At 34.6% G+C, this 25935-nt stretch overlaps 1 protein-coding gene across 3 annotated transcripts; it reads right to left on the minus strand.

Moving 5' to 3' along the window:
- Positions 1-2081: 2081 nt before the first annotated feature.
- Positions 2082-18357, minus strand: KLRF1 (killer cell lectin like receptor F1). 3 transcript variants are annotated; one of them, XM_024579684.3, is made up of 6 exons: positions 18187-18357; positions 10992-11090; positions 9983-10135; positions 6721-6860; positions 6235-6347; positions 2082-3187 (listed from the first exon to the last, which is right to left on the minus strand). In XM_024579684.3, exons 1-6 carry the CDS (start codon positions 18269-18271, stop codon positions 3079-3081), a joined length of 699 nt encoding a protein of 232 aa, XP_024435452.1. In that variant the 5' UTR covers positions 18272-18357; the 3' UTR covers positions 2082-3078. The 3 variants fall into 3 exon arrangements, with proteins under 3 accessions (XP_024435452.1, XP_045043026.1, XP_045043027.1); XM_045187091.2 differs by having other exon boundaries at positions 6721-6863; XM_045187092.2 differs by lacking the exon at positions 18187-18357 and adding an exon at positions 13631-13752 and having other exon boundaries at positions 6721-6863.
- Between the last annotated feature and the right edge of the window lie 7578 nt (positions 18358-25935).

The following is a 25935-nucleotide window of genomic DNA, read 5'->3' on the forward strand; positions in this document are numbered from 1 at the left end:
CTTCATAACACAAGGCAGTTTTACAACTTGGATCTAGGTACCCATTTAAGTTAGGCCCCTACTGCTCCAGAAGAGAGAAATAAGGGTTCTGTCTTTCTTTTTTTTTTTAATTTTTATTGTTATCCACAAAATATAACCAGAGACATTGAGGTTCTGTCTTTCTTGATGATTACATTTCAAAGGAACGACTCTCAGCCCCTTGAGAAAGAGATTCCTGGGTTATAAAACCTTCAAAAGGCTTAAAAACTTTTTCACATCTCAAAGGGACAGATAAAGAACTTCCCATTACAAGTTTCTAAGGTAAAAGCTCTGAAAAAAAAAGGAAGCCAGGGGTGCACGGTCAGGCAGAATGAACCTGGTCTAAGGTTTAGTCAAGCTGGGGAGAATGTTAAGGCTATCGTAGTCACTCCCCACAAATATCAATCAATTACAAAGGGAAAGGGTGACTTTGCAGTGAAGTGTGTTAAACAGCACATTAATCATGCAAATAAGGTGAAGGGGATCAATTATGGAACAAATAAAAGTCTGTAGATCTTAAAGGATGCATTGAGAACACAGTTTTGTTTTGTTTTGTTTTTTGTCAGTGGGAATTAGGATCTGCATGAAATTACAAGCAAAGAATTCCAAGGACCCACACACAAGAGGCTGTGGTGTGGGAAGGTTTATTTGGGTGGAAATAGAAGTTGCCCCCTGGGTATCCAATGTCCCATTTCTTTCCATCTTACCATGGAAAAAGTCTAACTGTGTCCTCAGCAAGGCCCAAACAAAAGCCAAGGTGCAGAGATTCCGCTTCAAGTTCAAGCTTAACCTTTTGGAGCCCATGCAGTCTGCCACAAGCCCTCCTAGCTACCAGACCCACGTGGTCATGCACTACTCACTGGGTGAGAGAGTATGGGGGTGCATGGTGGGGCAAAGGAATTACTATGTGGGAGACAGAAAGAGGGAGAGAGTGTGTGTGTGTTTCTTTGTTCCCCTGGAATTATGGGGGGAGCCAAAAGAAAAACTGGAATTATCTTCTGGAGGACGGGCCCCTTGTAGTACAGGCTTCCCCCACCAGGTGAGTGTTCCAGGAACCCATTGGTTTCAGTGTGCGAGCTTGCATTGCGGTGAGAGTCTGTGTTCGGCTTCAGTGAATTTTTTATGTAGACTCTTTCAATGTGTTTGTTTATTGCATGATTTACCAGTCCACCTGCCCATACCATGCTGAGTGTTCAGCAATTTTTGACCAAAAATGCCATGACCCCATGCCCTACTCTTCCAATCCACCAAATCTTTCCCTGAGCAACTTTTTTTTATTTCTCCAATAAAAAAAAAAAAAAACCCTCCTCAAAGGGAAATGTTTTGCCAAAGTGGAAGAGGTATAACAAAAAACGGCAGAAGCACTAAGGCACCAAAATCGATGGGTTCAAAAACTGTTTTGAGCAGTGGAAACATTGTCTCAATAGGTGTATTGCATCAAATAGAGAGTACTTTGAAGGTGACTGAAATTTAAACATGTAAGAATAAAGACAATTTTTAATACATACATTCTGGCGTGTTGGGGTCTCCCCTCATGTATTAGCTTGGGTTTGGGATAGACCAGGTGCTTTCTCAAAATAACCAATGAGCTTCCCAAGCTTTTGCAGGCTTTTTGATGGATCCACCCCCTCGCTAGACTGACAGGCCCCTTTGGTCCAGCACCTCTCCCTGCACCTTCCAACAATCTGGCACCAGAGTGGGGTAAGAAGGAGCGCTAATCCCCTTGCTGGAGCAATGCTGTATGCCCTGGGTTGTGAAGCTATAGCTTCCTGTAAAGCAAACAGTCTCATATTCCTCAGTTTATTAAGCTCAATGTCTAATTCCCTTTGCTCTATTTCTTTTATTAATAACTAGTTAACTATTGTACCTACAGAAACAGCTTCACTACATCACTTCTCTGCTATTCCTGTCAAGGAGGTGTAACTTGAATATAACCATAAGAAATAATCGTGCAGATTCTCATAAGTATCATGCAACTTTTATTTACAGCAAGTATCGAAATCAATTAATATTTATTGAGCACCTATTATGAGTCAGGCATTATGATCAGATGGATTCTCATAAATGTCATTCAACTTTTATTTTATTTATTCACATTGAAGAAAATTTTACAGAATAATCAGCTTGCAGTATTCAAATGTCAACATCTTAAGTGTCGAGGAAGCCTAGGAAACATTTCTGGGTAGGAGGGAATTAAATAGACCCCTTGAACTGGGTGTTTGAATCTAAAGAACATTATTTCAACAATTGGCAAACCCTGAAGGTGACCTGAGAATTAGCTGGTAGTACTGTGGCAGTGTTAATGTTGATTTTGATCATTGCATTGTGATTAAGAATATTTTTTGTAGGAAGTATAACAACATTACTAATGATACTTGAAATTTCATAATAAAATGCATCAGTTTGGCAACTAAATCTCAAGAGGTTCATAGAAAGGTTTAAGTTCTTTTTTCTGTACCCATAATCTTCTTACAAGATTATAACAGATTCTAAATGTATATAAAATTTTTATAAAATCTAAAGTACACAACATATTTAATATTTTTACCCAGAATTTCCAATTTTCAGGTTTATATCATAGAAATAAAAATGCTATTATCTAAGAAAAGATTTAGAATATTTATTGAAGCACAGATTATATTAACAAACTTGTAAAAACAAAGTTGCTGCTCATCACTTAAGGAGTAACGTGTCTACAATTCCGCACTGTAATGCAACTCAGATCTACATGAAGTTTCATGGGATATTGTTAATACTAAGAAAGCAAAATAAAAAAAAGCAGACAAAATTTAACAACCTTTGTTGGAAATGAAAAGAAATGAATAAAAGCCCTTAACCTAAATGCATAGGCTTACACTAAATGTTAAACATTGAAAAGGTATATTGTAGACTGTTAACAGAGGTTATTCGGAGGCCAGGTCAATGTAGGTGATGAAGGGAAAATGGAGAACGGATTTTGGTGTTTAACTGCAGTTTTAAATTCTTATTCTTCAAGATTAACCTTAGAACCTAATGGGGGAAAATTGACCACTGATTACTTCACTATTAATATTTTAAATTCTAACATTGACAAATCCATTTGAAAACACTGCTGCAGGTTTCAGAGTAAATTTTGTTTCCCTTGGTGGCAGCACAGCTGTTTTCCACAGCTGTTCCTTGTATGAAGACTCTGCAGAAGGGAGGATAAATACATTGTTAATCATTGTTGCTGAAGAAATCCATTTGCATTTGCAGCTAATACACTCTCTTCACAGAATGATCATCATAAATGGTGATGGTCAGAGTGGCCATCATAAAGAAATCAACAAACAACAAGTGCTGGTGAGGTTGTGGAGAAAAGGGAACCCTAGTGCACTGTTGGTGGGAATGCCAGACGGGTGCAACCACTGTGGAAAACAGTGTGGAGTTTCCTTAAAAAACTAAAAATGTGACTGCCTTTTGACCCAGCAATTCCATTGCTGGGATTATATCCTAAGAGCCCTGAAATACCAATCCAGAAGAACCTATGCACCCCAATGTTCATAGCAGCACAACTGACGATAGCCTAGTACTGGAAGCAACCTAAGTGCCCATTAGTAAATGAGTGGATCAAAAAACTGGGTACATTTACACAATGGAATACTACTCAGCAGAAAGAAAGAAGGAGCTCCTACCCTTTAAGACAGCATGGATGGAACTGGAGAGCATTATGCTAAGTGAAACAAGCCAGGAAAAAAATAAAATAAAATAAAACATCATATACACTAACAGGTTAAAAAACAGAAATTTGCACCAAAAACATAATATTAGTACTTCGGGGAAATGGGAGAGGATATAATAGCATTGGGGGTGAAGATCAGGGTTTTAGTTTCAGGTCTAACCTTTTTGAAAGTGTAAAGGATTTTGGAATTATGTATTAGTTGTGAAATAAAAAAATGAAAAGAGTCTCGTGAGTATTGTACTTATATATGCACATTTTGATGGTGTTCATTTAAAGGGCAGAAAATGAAAAAGAAAGAAGCCAGGAAATGAAGGACAAATACATATGATCTCCCCTAATTAAGTGGAACCTAATCAACAACAACAAAAGCAAGCAGGCAAAATATAACCAAAGACATGGAAACAAAGAACAAACTCTGACAGTAACCAGAGGGGAGGGGAGAGGGTGATAATGAGGGAAAGAAGGGGGAGGGTAATCGAGGAATGTATATAAAGGACCCATGGACAAAGCCAAAGAGGGGAAGGAGTGAGGGTGAGAGGTAGGGGTGGGTGGGGTTGGGGAAAGTGGTGGTGGGAAAATGGAGACAACTGTAGTTGAACAACAATAAAAAAATGGCAATGCAAAACTTCAAGGCATTTTCAAATACCTTCACTCACTAAATATTAGTTATCTCTGTAACTTATCATTACCGTCCCTGATTGGCAGAAAGTTCTCAGTTTGTTTGCAAATGACAGCTAAGAATAAATGTGTGCCCACATTCCCATTTTAGTATTCTTTGATTGTTCCATGTGGCCCCCTAGATTTAAAAACAAAAAAAGACTAAGTCACATGGGCAGCTTACTTAACATTTATTGGCTTCTCATATCAAATTGTACAATGGTTTTAATAATGTTTGTCTCGTGATACTATTATTAGGTTAAATGAATTGATGTTTGTAAAGAATTCAGTACACAAACTGATTCATGTAAACTCTAATTATTCATTTATTGTATTCTTTATCCATAAAGAAGAAAGGTAAACACAATAATAAAGTTATCTATAAAATATTGTAATGTTAGTGATTTTATTCTGTTAGGAATTTATTTAAACTGAGGGAAAACTTTAAGAAATATCATGGGAAAGATGTACAAGGTCACCAAAACTTCCAAGTTGAATAAAGGGCAAGTAGGTACTGAATTCTCACATTGGAGATACGCCATGCCCACGTTCACATTTGACTTCTGTACTGAACATGTTTTTAACAAAAATCCCTAGGCATGTTCTAAAGTTCAAACTAAACCTACAGGGTTTGGCCTGGGAAAACACCTAGGCTAGCACCTTCGTAAGTGATCTCTCAGGTAACGTTCAGTGACAGACCCTCAGATGGCGCCCACTCATAATTTTAGTTTCCATTCCAATAATGTCTTCAGTGGAATTGCTTAGATGGGTTCATTTAGTGCGGTGAAATAGAAAATAAGTAATATTTAATGACAAAGTAAGCGTGAGTGGAAAGTAACTCAACGGTTTTACTGATTGGTACTTGATTATATAGTGTATCAGTTTCTTATCACTGCTATAATGAATTAACACAAACTTCAAGGCTTAACACCACAAAAATTTGTTATCTTGAGGTTCTAGATGGGAGTAAAATCAAATGTCTACAGAGCTGCCTTCCGCAGGCACTAGGGGGAAATTTGTTCATTGCCTTTTGCAGCTTCCAGAGGCTGCACTAATCCTTGGGCTGCGCTTTTATCACTTGGACCTCCGTGTTTATCTTTCCATCCCTTCTGTGACTCTGCCCCTATTTTCTCCCTCAGGTAAGGACTTGTGTTTACATACCTGGATAATCCAGCATAATGTTCCTATCTCAAGATTATTAACTTAATCACACCCTTGAAGTCTTTTTTGCCATGCAAGGTAATACATTCATAGGATTTTGGGATTAGGTTATGGACATTTTGGGGACCATAATTCTGTCTACCAACATCAGGATAAAATTTGAATTTATTGGTTTTACTATTTGTACTTTTCATTAAAATTTTATTATAAAATATAAACATAAAAATAATGATAAAAAATTTTAAATCCTCATTAATCTCATGGAATTGCTGAAAATATTTCTGTATTATTTTGTTTTATCTTATATTTCTCATTTGTCTTTTAGTGTTATGATAATCAAGCATATAATACAAAATATGTGTACAGATCTTTTTTTTAATTATTAAAGATGGCTAAAGTAAACACTGAGAATTTTTGAAAACGCAGGAGTATATTTGTTCGGTCCACCTTTCCATATAAATCATGAATAGTTTTTAAATAATAATAGTCCCACCATTATTGTTTTTGAATCCTTTTGCTTTGAAAACCAAACTAAAATATTCATTGTTACTTCAGTAAACAGTAGATGATATTTGGTCCTTTCAAATTCTTTCATACCAAGAACTATTTCAGAGTTGACTTAGGTGAACTTAGAGATGTGTTTGAAGGTAAGTTTTACAACAGACCATAAATCAGATTGCCTTTTAGTAAAGACTCACATCTCTGAAGCTAGTGGAGAACCATCCACCCAGTTCCATGTCCTCTTCTGGGCGGTAAAGTTCAGCCCAATCCACACGTAGTTTGATTGTTTTAGGTTTCTCTGTATAAAAGCCTAAAAAGTGAGTAATGAATAACTAAATGAACAAAATGATTTAATAATTCATACATACTAAATAAGATTTTAGAATTTATTGGAATATTGGACTCCAGATATGAATTGTTATACTAACTGACTCATATATTATTCATGCACATTACCTTATATATGTACACATATTCTACTTGCAAATTGAATACAAGTATTCAGATCAGGACTAGCATGAGGCAAAGGGAGGCACTGGCTTTAAGCACAAAACTTAAGAGGGCCTCCAAAACTCAGTTATCAGGATAAGTGATAGTTTAACAGAAGATGGGAAGAAAGTTCAGGAAAGCCATTTTGAACTATGAAGAAGCTAATGATGTAACCATGACAGTAAACCACTTACCATTTCAGATTGGTCCTGAATGATTAGCAGATGAGATTTTCTTCCCAAACAATACTCGTAACTGTCACGCCAACTTTTTAACTCATTAGAGAACCAATAACACTTTCCCTGATATTTGAGCCATTCTGATGGGCACAACCCTACTGAGAAATGGGGAAAACAAAGAGAAATTAAATTACATGTGTATCTCTGAAAATTGACAGAATATTTATGTGTTATACAAATAAAAGTGTAGCTGTAATAAAATCACTCATCACAAAATGTTCAGCTCACACTGTTAAAAATACACGTAATGATTCTTGGGACTTAAGAAAATTAATTTAGTAAGATAAAGCAAAACTGAGACATAAAGAATTATTTTTCATGATATGACCTAATATAATTATTAAGTAACATGAACCAATTAAGGTATATATTGCATGAATACTATTTGAGAAATTAAATAGAATATTATCTACACCATTTGCTTAGAATGTATCCATATAAAGTTTTAGAATCTTTATCCTTGCTTTTTGGCATATAATCTTTTTTAATATCTTCCTTTTGTTATTAAATAACATTGAGATTAATTTTTTCAACTTCTTTGTAATTTCAACTTCATCAAGACTTGTGATTTTCTTAATTTAAAATTAAATTGAAGTCCAAAATTGAAAATCTCTAAGACTTTTGGCATAATAATGAGGGAAAGTGAAGTATATGTAAAAATATAACTACAAGCCAATATAACTATCCAAACTTGTAGCCATCATAATCCCCTTTTTTAATTGAGGTAAAATAAAGTTCAACATTTACTCTTTAAAAATGTAAATGCCATGGGTTTAGTAAATCCACAGTGTTATTCAAACATGACTGCTATCTCATTCAAAAACATTTTCATTACCCAAAAATAAAACCCCATAAACATTAGCAGCAACTAACCACCCATCCACCACATGGAGGTAGCATATTTTGTTTATCCATTTATCAACTGATGGACATTTTGGACTGTGCTTGATTATTACAAATACTCTTGCTATAAACATTAATGTATAAAGTTTAGTGAGGACATATATTTTCTTTTGAGTATACACCTAAGATTTGAGTTGCTGGGTGATATGATAATTCTGTTTAACTTTCTTAGGAACTGACAAATTGTTTTTCACAGTGCTGCATCATTTACCATTTAAACGCCTACCAGCAATGTATGAGCAATTCCTCCACATTACCAATACTTGTTACGTTTGTTTGCATACAGCTACCCTAGAGGGTGCGAAGTGGTTTCTCATTGCGGCTTTGATTTCCCCTTTTCTTAAGAACTAATCACGTTAAGCAACTTCTCATGTGCTTATTGTGCTTCTTTAGTTTCTTTGGAGAGATATCTTTTTGTATCTTTTGCCCATTTTTTATTGAGTTGTTTTTGTTTTGGAGTTATTAGAGTTTTTTTATATATTCTGGATACTACATACCTATTAGATACATAATTTGCAAGTATTTTCCCATTTGGTGTGCTGTCTTCAATTCCTTGATAATATCTTTTGATGAACTAAGGTCTTTACTTTTGATGATATTGATTTTATCTATTTTTTGTTTTGTTACCAGTCCTTTTGATGTCATATTTTAAATCGTTGTCTAACCAAAGGTTCTAAAGATTTATATCCATTTTCCCTTGTAAAAATTTTATAGTTTAGCTCTTACATTGAGGTCATTGATCTACTTTAAATTTATTTCTCTCTATTGTATGAGCTAGGTGTTCAGTCTTTGTATCTGTCTGTTCAGGTGACCTAGCCGCATTTGTTAAACATTGTTCTTCCCACATTGAATGGTTAGCACCCTAGTCAAAAGTCATTTGGCCAGAGGTGTATTCTGAGCCCTCAATTCCATTTCATTGATCTATGTGTCTATGTTAAAGCCAGTACCACACTCTTTTGATTACTGCAGAGTTGTAGTAGTGTTTTGACATCGGAAAATGTGGATCTCCCAAATTAGTTCTTTTTTATGACTGATTTTGCTATTCAAGATCCCTTGCAATTCCATATGAATTTTAAGATCACCTCATTTATTTCTTCAAAAAAAAGTTCATTAGAATTTGATAGGCGTTAGTATTGCCACCTTAAACAAGTTGCAGTGCAAAAATATATTGGAAGATTTTTTCAGCAATAACAAGAAATAACATGCTGATACAATCCATAGTGTGAATGAATGTCAGAGCATCACACTAAGTAAAAAAATCAAGACACAGAAGGTCAAATATTGTATGATTCCATTATATGAAAATCTATAATAGGTCAATCCATAGCAACAGAAAGGAGATTCGTTTTTCCAGGGGATGAAGAGCAAAGAAATGGGGATTAATTGCTTATTGGGTGTGAGATTCCTCTTTTGGCTGCTGAAAATGTTTTGGAACCAGACAGATGTGGTGGTGGCACATTTGACTGTCCTCATACCAGTGAGTTGTTTAACTTTAAATGGTTAACTTTATGTTTATGTATGTTTATATTGCCTCAATTAAACAAGAAGAAAAAAGTAATAAGGAATTACTATATTATCATTCAGTGTACAGCATTTAGACTGACTTTAATGGATATTTAGTGGCAGATATATGATTCCATGTTTACCTATGAAAGCTTCCTTACCTCTGAAAAGGTTTCATTATGATACCCAACACAGTGAGGATTTAGCTAGTCAGAATATGAAATATGTGATAAAGATACAATATTGTAATTCATTGGGGACTTGTACATATAAAACATACAGATAATTCAAAAGAAAAGAGTAAACTGTAACATTTTATATGTGACATTATTATAATTTACACGTGATAAAGAGGACTACACAAAAAATCTTTTGATAAACAGTTATCAAACAAGTTCATCGGCTGCTCCATCATCTACTATAAAATAAACGTCCAATTCTCAGAGAGCTAAGTGTTAGTAAGTTAAAACAAAAAATGAAATTAGATATAACTGCTTTTATCTATTTTATACTTCATAAAAGGATATTATGAAACAAAAAATATTTATTTACCTATTGCCTTAGCATTATAATGAAGATTTCATATTTATATGTCTCATCTTGATTTTAAATTTTGGAGGGAAGAACCTAATTTTTACATTCTGTTTTACAGCTCTCCTCCCACTGCAAAAATATATGTATATATAAATCAAGTTTTGAGTGAGAAGACATATAAAATATTTATTTGCTTATTTAATTTATGTGCTTAATATTTTGAACTTAGAAGGTCCAGAAGATTAAGACAAGGGTGGGCGAAGGGCTTGAGAGATACCTGTGTGGTCTGCAGCACTTGGAACGCAGTGGCCCATGTCTGCATTACTTATATTTCCTCTCGTGTCATTATTCATTGTCAGTTTTCCAACGCCATCCTGGGTGTTATTCGAGTTAGTTCCTCTTTGACAATTGAGCAACACTCCTTGAGAAACTTGAAAACAGGATTATTTTAAGGTCGGTTAAATATCTTCTCTGTACAATGTCTCAGAGACCGATTCTTTAGAATGATTCTGACGGTTGGAATGAGAAATCACTGAAGGGGTAACTAGAAAACGTTTTTTATTTTCATGTCTAATAAAAATATTTCAAATATTATACAATTAATTCATTTATATAGCATATACATGTTAAAGATCTATTCAGTGCTAGGCATTGTTCTAAAAATTGACAAATAAAATGAAGGTCTTGCTCTGGGACACACACATGCTCTTTTCATGCTTTCTTAACGTTTTGCTGAAACTTATGATATTATGTTTAGCCCATTGTAGTGTAATTATTGATATAAAATCTATTTTTTTCCAGTAGAATATGAGCTTCCTCAACACAATTATTCCTTTCTTCAAATTTGGGAATTTGTAGTAATGTTTGTGGTATAGTAGTTCCTCAGATAATATTGTGGAACAAAAGCAAGAGTAAACTAAATACAATCTTCCATAAATGTGTATGAACAATTATGGATATTTATCTATTTCCAAAATACTGACTTTAATTTCCAATGAAAAAATACGCTTTCCAAATATTCACCTCAACCATACAGACACACACACACACACACAATTTCTTCCTATCAGACTGTATGCTACTTAAGAACAAATACATATCTGATTTAATGATATATTAAGTATATTACTATGAAGTATATAACCTATGTCTTTATACATAGTAGCTCCTTATTAAATCTTAGTTAATATGAGGAAGAATGAATATGAAATGAGACATAATATGGTAAAAGACATAAAAAGTACACATTTTCATATATTTATTTAATTTAAAAAATTTTAACTTACCCAACAATGCCAGGGAGATAAAAGTCAAAACCAGGATAACATTTACTGTTCCAGATATTCCCAATAAGATTTTATACCAGTGCAACATCACAGAACAATCTGAGAGATCAATCACATGAGTTAGCTTAGAAAAGTGCATTTCCAATAAGCGATAGCAATTGTAATAATAGAATTTTATATATTTCATAACATTGATTTTGAATTACAAAGGATATTAGCCAATCAAAAGCATAAAAACTAAATAAATAGAAAAATATTTAGTAATGATAATATTCTGAGAGGTCAGAAGTTGCGATACATGTTATATTAAATCTTTAAAAATGCTAGTATTTGGCATAATTTACCATTGGGAAAAAGATTTTTAATCTGTATATGTAATAATTAATTCCCTCCAGGTGTGTCTGCATGTGCACTTACAGACACACATATGTATACACACAAATTAGAAAGTTAGAAAAACTTTCTAATTAATCCCTTGCTTTATTTTTTGGCGTTCACAACAGTTTTATTTGTAATAACCGTAAACTGGGAATAATCCAGACGTCCTTCAATAAATGGTTAAGGAAGCTTTACATGCATACCATGGAACATTACTCGGCAATATGGAAAAGTGACCATTGATATATGAAACAATGTAGACGGACCTGAGAGCATTACGCGGAAAGAAGAACCCAAAAAGGCCAATCCCCAAAGACAACATCATACTATGTAATTTCATTTATAGGACATTCTTTTTATTAATAACTATTTTTAAATATCTACTTATTTAATTACTTCTCCCATCACCATTTATTCCCCTTATACCTCCCCCCACCTCCCCCCAAAATCACCACATTGTTTTCCTCGAAATGACAAAATTACAGGAATGGAAAACAGATTAATACTTGTGGAGATTAAAGAGACAGTGAGGCTGAGAGGGAACTGGATGTGGCTATAAAAATGCAAAATGAAGGAGGGGAAATATTCTGTATCTTGACTCCATTAATATATCTTTTCTATGATGTTGTACTATAGTGTTGCAAGGTGTTTACATTGGTGAAAACTGGGTGAACAATGTACATGACATCTGTGTGTTCTTTTCTATAATTTTTATTATTATTAAAGATGTTGGGGTGACATGGTTAATAAAATTACATAGGTGTCAGGTGTACAGTTCTATACTACAGCATCTATGCACTGTGTGTTCACTACCCCAAGTCAAGTCTCCTTCCATCACCATTTATTCCCCCCTTACCCACTTCTTCCTCTCCCCACTTCCCTTTTCTCCAATCACTATTCTGTTACCTATGTCTATGAGGGTTTCTTTTTTTTGCTTAATCCCTTCACCTTTTCACCCAGCCTCCCATCCCCCCACCCCTCTGAGAGCTATCAGTCTTTTCTCTGTATTTTGAGTCTGTTTCTATTTTGTTTATAAGTTTATTTTATTCATTAGATTTTGTTCATATAAGTGAAATCATATGGTATTTGTCTTTCTCCAACTGGCTTATTTCACTTAGCATGATATTCTCCAGGTCCATCAATGCTGTCACATAAGTTAGAATTTCTTTTTTTTTAATGGACAAACAGTATTCATTGTGTAAATGTTCCACAGCTTTTTAACCCACTCATATACTCATGAGCAATTGGGTTGTTTCCAAACCTTGACTATTGTAAATAATGCTGCAGTGAACACAAGAGTGCATATATTCTTTCAAATCAGTGTTTTGGGTATCTTTAAATATATTCCCAGAAGTGGAATTGCTGGGTTATATAGCAGTCCCATTCTCAATACTTTGAGAAACCTCCATCCTGTTTTCCAGCGTGGCCATACTAATCTACATTTGCACGAGGGTTCCCTTTTCTCCACATCTTCACCAACACTTGTTTGTTGACTTATTGATGACAGCCATTCTGACAACTGTGAAGTGATATGCCATTTTATGAATGTGAAATGAAGTGGTTTTAATTTGCATCTTCTGATTATTAGTGACATTAATCATCTTTTCATATGTGTATTGGCCATCCATGCATCCTCTTTGGTCCTCCCAAAGAATCAAAGTGTCTATTTAGGTCTTTTACTCATTTTTTAAATTGCATAGTTTACTTTTTGGTGTTGAGTTTTATGAGTTCTTTATAAATTTTGGATATGAACCCCTTATCAGATGCATTAATGGCAAATATACTCTTCCACTCAGTGCACTGTTTTTATTTTGTTGATAATTTCCTTTGCTGCGCCAAAACTTTTTAATTTGTTGTAGTCCCACTTGTTTATTTTCCCTTTTTTTCTTTGCCCAAGGACATATATCAGAAAAAAATGGTGCTACAAGAAATGTCTGACATTTTATGGCTATGTTTTCTTCCAGTATTTTTATAGTTTCAAGTGCAACATTTAAGTCTTTAATCCATTTTGAGTTTTTCCTGTGTATGGTAGAAGGTAGTAGTCTAGTTTCATTTATTTGCACATATCTCTCTTTGGATGTCTCTTGTGAAGCTTATTGGATCAAGTTCTGATGTTGTCTGAAGCCAGCCGCTGGACATGTTGGTTCTGAGGCCTCTTGGGAGGTACTCCTGTTTTCCAAAGAAGATGGTCAAGTACCTGGCCAAGTAACTGAAAATATGTTCAACACCACTAATCATCAAGCAAAACAACAACGACTCACCTCCTCACAGTTGTTGGAGTGGCTCTTACCAAAATGACAAAAGATTGCAAGTGTTGGTGAGAATGTGAAATGATGCCGCCACTACAGGAAACAGTATGGCGGTTCCTCAAACAGTTAAAAATAGAACCACCATGATCCATAACCCCCACTTCTGGGTATAACCAAAATAATTGAAAGCAGAATCTCAAAGAGAGGTTTGCCCTTCTGTGGCCAGTGCAGCATTCTTCACAAGTCAGGATGTGGAAGCATTCCGTGCGTCCGTCTGCAAAGGACAAGGTAAGGAGGATGTGGCACATGTGAACACTGCTGGGACGACACGGATGGCACCTGAGGGCAGTAGGTGAAGTACAAAAAGGCAGGCAAACACAAATACTGTATGTATCACTTATATGTGGAACCTAAAAAGGCTAAAATTATAGAAGCAGAGGGTAGAGTGGGAATTTCCAAGCACTGCAGGTAGGGGTGATGGGCAGGTGTCCAAGTGTGTAAACTTCCAGTTATAAGGTGAATAAGTTCTAGGGATCCACAGTACAGATACTGATTAGAGTTAACAATGCTGTGTTACATACTCTAAATTTGTTAAGAGAATAGATCTTAAATGTTCTCACTCCAAAAATACTGTAATTATGTGAGTTGATGGAAGTGTTTACTAACCCTGATGGGTAATCATTTTGCAATATATAAAGGTATCAAACCAGTACACTGTACACCTTAAATTTATACAATGTTATATATCAATTATATCTCAATAAAGTTTTGGGAAAATCCCAACTCTCCATTACTATTTAATATTTTTGGAAGAGTTTATTCAGTGCAGTCACACAAGATAACCCAAACAAAGGTAAAAACAATAAAAAAGAGATAAAATTATTTAAAGATAATATCTGTATGTGTTCAGCAAAACGAAAAGAATAGCAGAGATAATAAAATAATTAGTAACTGCAGTCATACAATTAACATACTGAAATCAATTGCCTTTTTATATATAGTATCATTTAAAAATATCAATAAAGAAACAACACTACTTTGAATAGCTAATGAAGCAAAAACAAAGAAGAAGGTTAGAAATAAAAAGTTTCCCCAATCAATCAATCAATCAATAAAAATAAATTACCCCAAACCAATATGAGGAGAAGTATACAAACACATAAATAACTGAAAAGCATAAATGTAGACTTGAACAAATAGAAATTCAACCACGTTTTCACTGGAGGCTAAACGTCAAAGAAATAAATTTTCCCTAAGTTAACTGATAAAGTAGGAAGGAATTTAGTACACTGAAATACATCATTTTCTTTTGGCTTGGACATTTGGGTTGAATGTCTGCAAAATTTGTTATAAAATTAAGTGGAAGAACAAACAAGTGAGCTAACCAAGAGATTAAGGAATGAAGAGATTTAAAAGTTGGAAATGTGAACTGGAACAATGCTATGGAGGGATATTTAGGAAAAAAGTAGCAACATTCTATAGATATTTATATGGTCATCCAGTAAAATTCCTTCTAGAAATCTGTTCCAGTGATATATTGGAAAAATATGAAAAAATATATGTACAATGCCTTGTAGTAGAAATATAATAAAAGAAACAAACATCATGAATGTCCAACGGTGGGGGGACTGGCTGAATAAACTGGTGGAATAGGATGAAAGGGACAGTATGGGAGCTGGAAATCTCTGCAATTACCTTGCCATACAGATTTGACTTTGAAAATACATGTTGTTACATAATTAAAAAAATAATTATATTGTACTATGTAACATGTATCATATTATCATTGCAAAATGTGTTTACCTATACATAATTATAAAATAAGATAAGCCAAAATTTTTAAGTGATCCATAACTAAAATGGAATATGAAGTAAAGAACCCTAACTGGGCATTAAGTTAGTAGAAATATTTCAAGTAATTTCATTTTTTAAATATTTATTTAAAGATTATTTGGGGGGATGGGAAAGGGAGGGAAAAAGAGAGAGAGAGATTGATGTTCAAGAGAAACATTGATTGGTTGCCTCTCTCATGTCCCCAACCAGGGACATGGACCTCAACCCAGGCAAATGCCCTGACCAGGAATCAAATCGGTGACCTTTTGGTCTACAAGATGATGCCCAACCAGCTGAGCCCCACCATTCAGGGCTTAAGTAATTTTAAAACATAATTTGACTCTGCAAGTACAATGGAGCATATACTAAGGATTAGAAAACCCTCCACTACATTTTAATCTGTTTTAAGTTATTATATTATTAGTAATACTACCTATAATTATTCTGAAATTTTATATATATATGACAAAAATATAACTTTTTAAAAATTTTTATTGTTATTCAATTACAGTTGTATGCCTTTTCTCTCCATCCCTCTACCCCACCCCTAAAAAATATAACTTTTTATTATCATTAATGCCATGATATGAAAAAAGGTATACAAATACACAATGACAAAGTTAAGTAAAACCCTATGTATAACAACAAAGCTTAAATTGTCAATTAGATTCAAATGTAATGTTTTACCCAAGCTTTACTAAATTTTACCAAGCTTTATTAAATATTAACAATGGATACATTAGCAAAATATAAATATAAGCTTGTAGTACTTAATTAACTAAAAGTTACAAATTTATTATTTGTAGCCTGCTGAGCTCCTTTTTTGCATAAAACACATTCGGTTTCTGAGTGACATCTACAAAATGAGTGTGAAAGATTTGCACAGAAGAGCCACTACATTCTGTGACCTTTCAGGCTAATATCTCTATTTCCCAAAACAAAATTATTCACCTGGTAGAAAACATATTTTAAAGTCTTGGCAAGCTGAATTAAAAATTTATATTAAAAATGCCATATTTTATGAATAATGAGATGAATGACTGACGGCAAATATTAATTTTTAATTATTTACTTTAATTTAATGTACATATTTTCTGAGAATACCCTAAGAATAGAGAGCCCAGAAATAAACCCAAGTCTCTATGGTCAATTAATATTTAACAAAGGGAGCAGAAGCATTAAATGGAGTAAAAATAGCCTCTTCAACAAATGCTGTTGGAAGAGCTGAACAGCTACATGCAAAAAAATGAAACTTGATCACCAACTTACACCATACACAAAAATAAATTCAAGATTGATAAAAGACTTAAATATAAGTCATGACACCATAAAACTCCTCGAGGAGAACATAGGCAAGAAAATCTCAGATATTCCACGCAGCAATATTTTCAGTTATGTCCCCTAGTCAAGGGACATAAAGAAAAGAATAAACAAATGGGACCTCATCCAAATAAAAAGCTTCTGCATGGCTAAAGAAAATATCAGCAAAATGAAAAGCGAACTGACCTTATGGGAAAATATATTTGCCAATGATACCTCAGACAAGGGTTTGATCTCCAAAATAAATAAAGAATTCACATGACTCCACTACAGGGAGACAAACAATCCAATTAAAAAATGGGCAAAGGACCTAAACAGGCACTTCTCCAAGTAGGACATACAGAGGTTCCAGAGACATATGAATGGATGCTCAGCATCACTAGCCATCAGAGAGATGCAAATTAAAGCGACAATAAGATACCACTTCACACTGGTCAGAATGGCCATCATAAATCAACAAACAAGTGCTGGCGAGGGTGTGGAGAAAAGGGAACCCTAGTGCACTGTTGGTGGGAATGCAGACTGGTGCAACCACTGTGGAAAACAGTATGGAATTTCCTCAGAAAACTAAAAAATGGAACTACCTTTTGACCTGGCAATTCCACTGCTGGGATTATACCCTAAGAATCCTGAAACACCAATTCCAAAGAACCTATGCAGCCCATTGTTCATAGCAGCACAATTTACAATAGCGAAGTGTTGGAAGCAACCTAAGTGCCCACCAATAAATGAATGGATCAAAAAACTCTGGTACATTTACACAATGAAATATTATGCAGCAGAAAGAAAGAAGGAACTCTTCCTACCCTTGGTGACAGCATGGATGGAACTGGAGAGCATTATGCTAAGTGAAATAAGCCAGGCAGTGAAAGACAAATACTATATGATCTCACCTTTAACTGGAATCTAATCAACAAAACAAACAAATAAGCAAAATGTAATCAGAGACATTGAAATTAAGAACAAACTGACAGTAACTAGAGGGGAGGTGGAGGGGGAGAGTGGGGGAAGGCAGGGGAAGGGTCATCGAGGAATGTGTATAAAGGACACATGGACAAAGTCAAAGGGGAGTAGAATTGAGTGTGGGAAGTGGGGATAGGTGGGGAGGGAGAGAGTGGTGGTGGGAAATGGAGACAGTTGTACTTGAACAATAATAAAAATTAAAAAGTAAAAGAAATTAAATGAGACAAAATATTATTTTAAAAGCAAATGTTAGTCCCACATTGATAAATGAGAGAGACAGATGAGAGATAAGATGGAGACAAGCACAGAAAAACATAAAAAATAAAAATAAAGCAACTCAAGAACGGAATATTAGAAATCCTTATCCACATTAATATTAGTGTTAATATTAACCTATCTTATATCCATACCCATATTAATCCACACCACCTGGAAAAAACTGAATTCCATACCTTTATATGTAAGTTCGGATGTTTGGAGGGAACTCCTTCTTTTCAAAGGCATGTTCAATGTCATGTATCTTTCTTCATCTTGCATCTTCAGTGTGATCAGTGTGTGTATATGTGTATGTTTGGTTCTTTACTATGACTTGTATTAAGAAAATAACAAACCTGATGCCAATCAGAGGATTGTCCTCAAACTACTGATTTGTCCTCAAATTGTCTGCCCAGGGTACACACAAGGGTTCACAGTTTCATCTCTGGTGAAAACCTCAGAGGAAATGTTTTGTTTTATTTTCCTCATGACCTAGATACCACAATTCCTCAAGTTTACACTATATATTAAATTTAATATATTTGTTCTTTTAAAAATTTCTTCTGACAATCTGTACAGTCAGGGGAATGGAAAATATGTATATGAGTATTTTCGATTATACTCCCTAATACATTAATATGTCAATATGAGAAACATCCAAACCCGTGAGAATGTTTATGAGTTTTTTTTGAGCCAAACTGACAGCAATCGCTGAGAAGCAAAACCTCAACAGTTTGAGAAATTGCTCCGGAAAATGGCCGTTTCGCACCTTATTTTATACATTAAAATCAAAAGAGGAGGCGTAATTGGGTTACATGAAATCTGTCAATGATAGATTAGGGAGGCAGGAGAAGGGAAAGCGGGATTGAATAAAAAATAAAATGATAAACACATACTTCTTTTACACAGGTGGTACATGATAGGTAACACTCAACAATTACCAATAACAATGAGGGGGTTTGTAGTCTCTCTCTGGTGCAGTGCCTATGTTTTGGGGAATCCAGAAAAAGGGCATTTGACATTCCAAATGTATGTTATCATAAATGCAAAAACACAGTAGGCACAATTGATGTAAAGATTAACTTTTGTCCGGGAAGATTCCAGCGTAGGGCATTACTGCCCACCATGACCTGCTTTTAGTTAGAAAGTTTTTCACTTCACACCATCCTATGTGGCTACTGCAGGCCTCCGAGTTCGCAAGGCCATCACACAGACCTCCCCTGAGCTTGTCAGGCTTAGCATTTTCAACCACAAATATTTAATTTAATATACTTGCTTGCAGTTATCTAACGGTTAAATTATTTTTTGATCCTGAAACAACATTGCAAATTATAATAATGATATAATTACATGACTTGAACAAAAATTAACTTGTAATCTTTGGCATTCTAAAGATATTCAAAATATACAGCGGTTGGCAAAAGCAGATTTACAGCTTCAATTATGTGAAATACAGAGTTTATTTTTATATTATTATTCATTAATTATTATATTATTTTCCATACAAATAATTGTAAATCTACTTTTGCCCACACCTGTATTTAAAATATTGGGGAGAACTTACTAAAGAAACCATGTTTTCCAATGATCTTTCCTGATATTTGAAAAGAATGTCCAATATTTATGAAGCAGGGCAGAAATCTGGATTTTTTTCACTTACCTTCAATGAGGTCTAATTTACAAACCATGTGCATTTATTACATGTATATGATTGGATGAATTTTAGCCGATATATAAATATGCATAATCATCACCAAATCTAGTTTAGAACTTTTCTATCAATGTAGAACATTCCCTTAGGCCCAAACTAAACAGAATAACACAGTTCTAGAAAAACTGACTTCATTCATTAAGATAAAGTAATTTAAAATTTAGACAACTAGATCCCAAATCTCCTGCAATTGTAGCAAATCTAGAATGGAGACCCAAAGGCTGTAGCCAGGAGACTTCATTAGTGTTTGGCTAAAGATTGAATAAGAAGGTAGAACCTGGTAAACGTATTCAGTTGGGGGATGGAGATGCTTGCAGGAAGAGCAGCCTGAGAGTTTTGAACTTCATTCTCCACTGATTGGTCCATCTCACAGTCACATAGAAGCTGGCTCTTTCCTTAGGCCTCACACAAGCACTAGAGGGCACCAGTTCACAAGTGGAACTGAAGGTTTTGCTCATGTGAGTCCCTGATGGAATACAGAAAAAGAAGGCTGAGCACTGTGAAAAACATGAAATTTCCTCAAAAAACTAAAAATGGAACTGCCTTTTGATCCAGTGATCCCTCTGCTGGGATTATACCCTAAGAATCCTGAAACACCAATTCCAAAGAACCTATGCAGCCTTATTTTCATAGCAGCACAACTTACAACAGCCAAGTGCTGGAAACAGCCTAAGTGCCCATCGGTAAATGAGTGGATAAAAAAAAAACTGTGGTACATTTACACAATGGAATTCTATGCAGCAGAAAGAAAGAAGGAGCTCCTACCCTTTACAACAGCATGGATGGATCTAGAGAGTATTATGCTAAGTGAAATAAGCCAGGCAGTAAAAGACAAATACCATATGATCTCACCTATAACTGGGACCTAATCAACAAAACAAACAAATGACCAAAACAGAATCAGAGACAGGGAAATAAAGAACAAACTGACAGTGACCAGAGGGGAGGAGGGTGGGGCATAATGTGGGAAAGAAGAGGAAGGGTCGAGTCAAGGAACACGTACATAGGACCCATGGGCAAGGACGATGGGGTGAGGAATGTCTCTGGGAGCGGGGGTTGGATGGGGCAGAGTAGAGCAAGGGGGGCAAAAACGGGACAACTGTAACTGAACAACAATAAAAAAAAGAAGGCTGAAAGGCACTTGTGTCAGAAATCAGCCTGCCAATTTCATTTACACTAGACTATACTCAGAATACCAAATCATCAAGTGGTGTGCTTTAATTCACTGATACCCACTTATATTATTTCACTTATATTAACATTTGCTTTTATTAATTAATCTAATTATATTTGTGAAGCATGCAAAAACAATCTATCTAGTTATGCTTGCTTAATGTTTAATTATCATCTATGCTGATCTGGTCATTGTGCTCAGTGCTGCCACATACTTGCCATTAATATCTGCCTTTATTCACCAAGTCCGTTTTGCAGGGATAATGAATGAATCATGCTATTACAATTTAGATTTTCATTACCATCCCTACAGAAAAATTAAAATTCTTAAAGTAAAATGAATTCAAGTAATTTCAATTTAGAATTGTTTGTTATTGAATATTACATGAAATAACAGAATTATTATTTCTGCTATGGCTGAAAATAATAGATATCTATGCTATAATTTATACTTTTATTATATTAAAGTCAACTCTCCTGAAGCTGATAATAAAACTGGGTTTTTAATTGATTTTTTACATGTCAAAAATAAACAAATTTTTTGCTTTATAAATTTATTTCCTCTTAAGAACGCTAAGTAAAAAAGAAATTACAAAAGTTTAAGTTGAAATACTCAGTGCCAGTTTTGAAGCCCCTGTGTCAATAGGCCTGAAAACTCTAATAATACTGTAAAGTTAATTTCTTTCCTTTTTTAAGGAGTAAAAAATGGAATTAATGAATTATGTGTTAGATATTGTGTCGAAGCAAGTTGCACTAAGATCTGTATAAAGCTTTGTTAAAAAGTGCACTTCAAAATTGGAACAAATAAAAATGTGGGGTTTTTTTTCTGACAGATCATTGTCCTAAATGATTCTGACTTCCTACTTACATCCCACTGAGAAAATCAAGTGTAACATGAGCCAGCACAGATAATATCTGCACACTTTATATTGCTTTGAATTGAGATAAAAGCAACAGTGAAAAAATAAAACTAATTTACATCTAATTCTAATCTATTCAGTATCTTAGAATTTGAAATTTTGATCTCTTTGTTTTAAACAAAATAAAAATTGGACTATCCTAATGCATAAAGACATAATTCTGGCAATGAATATATATGTGAAATTTCACCAGTAAGTATGAAATTTTGATACAGGCTCATAAAAATAACATTCTACATAAATCCTCCACTGTCAAATCAGATCACATAGGATGCTACATATTATTGTTACAAATATGGCTAATTTAAAGAAAACACCCAAGAGCGTTAATATGAGACAAAGAACATTGTTGTGTGCCTTTCACAGAAGAAGATTGATAGTGGGGAGTCTGTGGAAGTGCTCTAGAGGTAGTGAAGATGGTAATTTTAATATTAATGGTATGGCTAGCAATATTTCTTTAGCAGCCAAAAGAAGAATGTTTATAAAGGAAAGGAAAATATCAGTTGTGTCTAATACTTCTTATAAGTCCATGAAGAAGAAAATGGAGTCGTGAGTATAGAAGATAGAAGATAGCAATAGGTCAATAATGACCTTGACAATATTCCAAACAATGGTTTTAAGATTTATCCAGAAGAATACAACAGAAAAACCAAGATTTCTTTCCCACTAAAGAAAGAATATTATGATGTCTTCAACTATCAGATGTTAAATAAAAACAATAATAATATTAATGTTTTTCCAAACTAAAAAACAATTAGTCTCAGCTCAATGTTGAGTTTTTTAATAGTTCCACGGGATGTGAAGTCTACGGTGGATCTGCCTAAAACCCACGCAAGAACCGTGTTCATCATTACGTTGTCCCAGCAATCTGCACGCTGCCACTCCTTGGGTTTTAATCGTTCTCCTACGGCAAAGATAGGAAAAGTCTTCAGGCTATAAACTCAAATTATGATAAACATTTGGTGATTAACTGACCCAAGGAAAGGAATCAATGCAATATAAACTATATAAAAAAAAACTTAGATTGTGTAGACTAGGTTCCCTACAAACATACTACCAATATCATCTGCCCAGAAAACAAACAAACAGATTTTTCAGCAAACTCAAGCTGGGTATCTAAGAGACTATTGGAAATGAAGTTTTTTGAGAGCTACAGTCTCATGGCACCTTTCAAAGCAGAGTACAGCTGAAAAAGATAGATGGTACCCAAAGTTATAAGGCATCTGTGTCTTATTTTTTGGAATTCATATTTGCACATCACTTCTGCTGTGTCTTAATCTTTCATGGGCACGATTGTAGCTACAAATGCAAAGCCTAGAAGACGTCTGAATTATTCATAGAATTCCTCTTTGACCTCTCTAGTACGACCACCTGGGTCTACTCACTGTGTCACTCACTATCACATGCACACATTGATTTATTCATTATATCAACCAAAAATTATTATCTGCCTGGCATTGGTCTGAGCACTGGAGACGTAGTACTGAATTCAACAAAACTGTTGCTTTCATGCCGCTTACATTCAGATAGAGAGAGATGGGCAAAAACAAAACAAAACAAACAAACAAACAAACAAAACTATGTAATAATCCAGTTGGTAAGGAAGTGGCTTGAAGAAAAATAAAGCAAGGCCAAGGTAAAAAAAAAGCGAGGGTTGCTTTGCAATTTCTGTAAGAACAGAAGCAGAAGATCACAAAACCCTGTTACAATGGAAGGCACTAGTTGGTGTTAGATTAGTTTTAAACATTTTAAGGTTAAGATGACTATTTGACATTGGAGTAGACAGGTTGGGTAAGGAGTTGATAATCAGGTATGGAACGTAGGAAAGAAGTCAGGGTAAAAAATATAGGTTATAAGAATATGGGTAGCATTAATGCCATGGGGCTGGATGAGATCATCTAAGAAGCTCAGAGAGTATGTAGAAGAAAACAAAAAAAGAAACAAGGATTCTGCAGAGGAGGCAGAAGGAATGTCCAGTGACTTAGGAGAGACAGTTTCATGTAAAACCAAATTGAGAGAGCGGGCTGGGGAAGGATGAGAGAGAGTTGTGGAAGGAGGGAAATATATATTCAGAGCTGTGTACACTTTTATAATGAGACACCTCAACATGGTTTTGTGTTATCCCCCAGCTAGATAAATTCATTAAGGTATTCAGGTGCAGGTGTGGTGTAGGCAGAAAAGTAGATTTAACGGCAGAGGAATGGCCGCGTTCTTAGTCAAGTCACGTGGCTGTGATGGGACACTATTATTATGATGCAAAGGTGATGCTGCTGCTACTGAAAGAACTTTGCGATTCCAGCCCACTTGTTGCTCAGATAGACACAGAGATTTTAAGAAAAATAATTGCTTTGCTTCACTAGATTTTAAGGTGCACTGGGTTCTACATTTATGGCCATTGTAACTGTAATTTTGTCTTCTTTTAAATTAATCCAGTCATTTGTTAGTTTGACTTATATTGTGTTTTTTTAATTTTTACTTTATTTTTTGAAAATCCCCCATATCTCATCTTTTCTGCTTTTTTTCTTTACATAAGATGCTCCATTATTGTATTTTTTTCATTACCATTTAACTCTTCTTACACCCCTGTCCCCTGCAGTCACCACACTGTTGTCCATGTCCATGCGTCCCTCCTCTTTTCTGCTCCATCTCTCGACCCACTAACCCTGCCACCGCCCGATAGCTGCCAGCCTGCTCTCTATGAGTCTGTCTTCATGTTGCTTGTAAGTTCAGTTTATGCACTAGATTCCACATACAAGTGCAATCACATGACATCTGTCTGTCTCTGGCTGGCTTATTTCACTTAGCATAGTGTTCTCCAGGTCCATCTGTGCTGTAGCAAAGGGTAAAATTTTCTTCTTTTTTATTATATTTTTTGATACTAATCAGAGTTATAAACCATGACCTAATTAAGTGACCCTTTTTCTTAAACCTTAAATAATAAACTTTCAGTACTCCTAAAAATACTCTTGAAATTTACTTCTTGTTTCTAAGTAAAGATGTTAAACTGGCTTCCTATAAATTACGTAGCTTTTGTGGTCAAATCAAGAGAAACGTGTAAAGGAAACAGATGTATAGGAGTTACATGCTTATTTGGTTACAAATGATTTCTGAGACTTTAACAAAAAGTGAAAGGTGTTTTCCTAAAACCTGGCCACCTTGAAAAATTGTCTCAGCATAAAAAGTAATATTGTGGAATATATTTTCTACAACTGGTTTATCATACAGTTAAGGCTTATTACTAAATGTTTCCTTTTTATTATCAAGTGTAATTACGTACTTAATTAATTTTATAATTACATTTTTGCAGGTAAAATGATTTATTTATGATGCTTGCAACTAAACTTAGACTGTAGACGTCCATGGGTCATGTCATTCATTTTTTCACCTTCATGGGTCTTACCTTCCTGATATTCATTGAAAAGTATGGGACACTAGTATTTTGTAGATTGAAACTCTGGATAGAGGCATTTCTTATTTTATTCATCAATTTAATACTGAATATTCTCTATTATACTTCTGGATACTAGATACCCATAGATTTTATCATGTCATCACATTCAACTCAGTACACCTACCATTCAAGCCAATTATTTAATCACTGAAACACAGCATCTTACATGATAGTCATAATTATAAAATGTGTCTTCCCAATATCTGTCATCCTATTTCTTTGGAAAAAATCATCTGTTCACATACTATGGTCTTGGGAGATTGTCAGCCAGACTCTACCTTTCCCCTGGTTAAAGTAACAACTTTAAATGTGGACACGTGAAGCTGCTGATGAAATAGAATATGGATCTACACACTCTGATCTCAGTAAGAAGAACCATGCTTGCTTTTCTTCTGTATGAGTCATTTGATGGTTTCTAACAATGTAATAGGTTTTATGCAAAATATAAATCTCATGTCCTTACTGGAGTGTTAAACATTCATTGTAACCATCCTCCAAAAATGTCAAATGCAAAAAGGAATTGGAGAAGCAGCTATTGGCAAGATACAAGCTGCAGAGAAATTTCATTTTTGCTCATTCCTTTGTGGTATTGCTCCTCAGGGTAAAGATTACATGGATTATCCAGAAAATAAGGAGATTGAGGATAAAAATTCACTTTTGACTAAGATATGTCCCAAAAAGAATCCTAAAA

Source organism: Desmodus rotundus, chromosome 3 (genome assembly GCF_022682495.2).
Source record: "Desmodus rotundus isolate HL8 chromosome 3, HLdesRot8A.1, whole genome shotgun sequence".
In the NCBI taxonomy this organism is placed as follows: domain Eukaryota; kingdom Metazoa; phylum Chordata; class Mammalia; order Chiroptera; family Phyllostomidae; genus Desmodus; species Desmodus rotundus.

What these genes read in the sequence shown, in the direction of transcription:
- KLRF1 (XM_045187091.2), bottom strand. Translation starts at nt 18,271, where the DNA reads ATGCAAGATGAAGAAAGATACATGACATTGAACATGCCTTTGAAAAGA. An exon ending in ATCCGAACTTACATATAAAG is followed by an intron (nt 11,091 to 18,186) that starts GTATGGAATTCA and finishes TTGATCTCTCAG; the next exon opens with ATTGTTCTGTGATGTTGCAC. An exon ending in TATCTCCCTGGCATTGTTGG is followed by an intron (nt 10,136 to 10,991) that starts GTAAGTTAAAAT and finishes CCTGTTTTCAAG; the next exon opens with TTTCTCAAGGAGTGTTGCTC.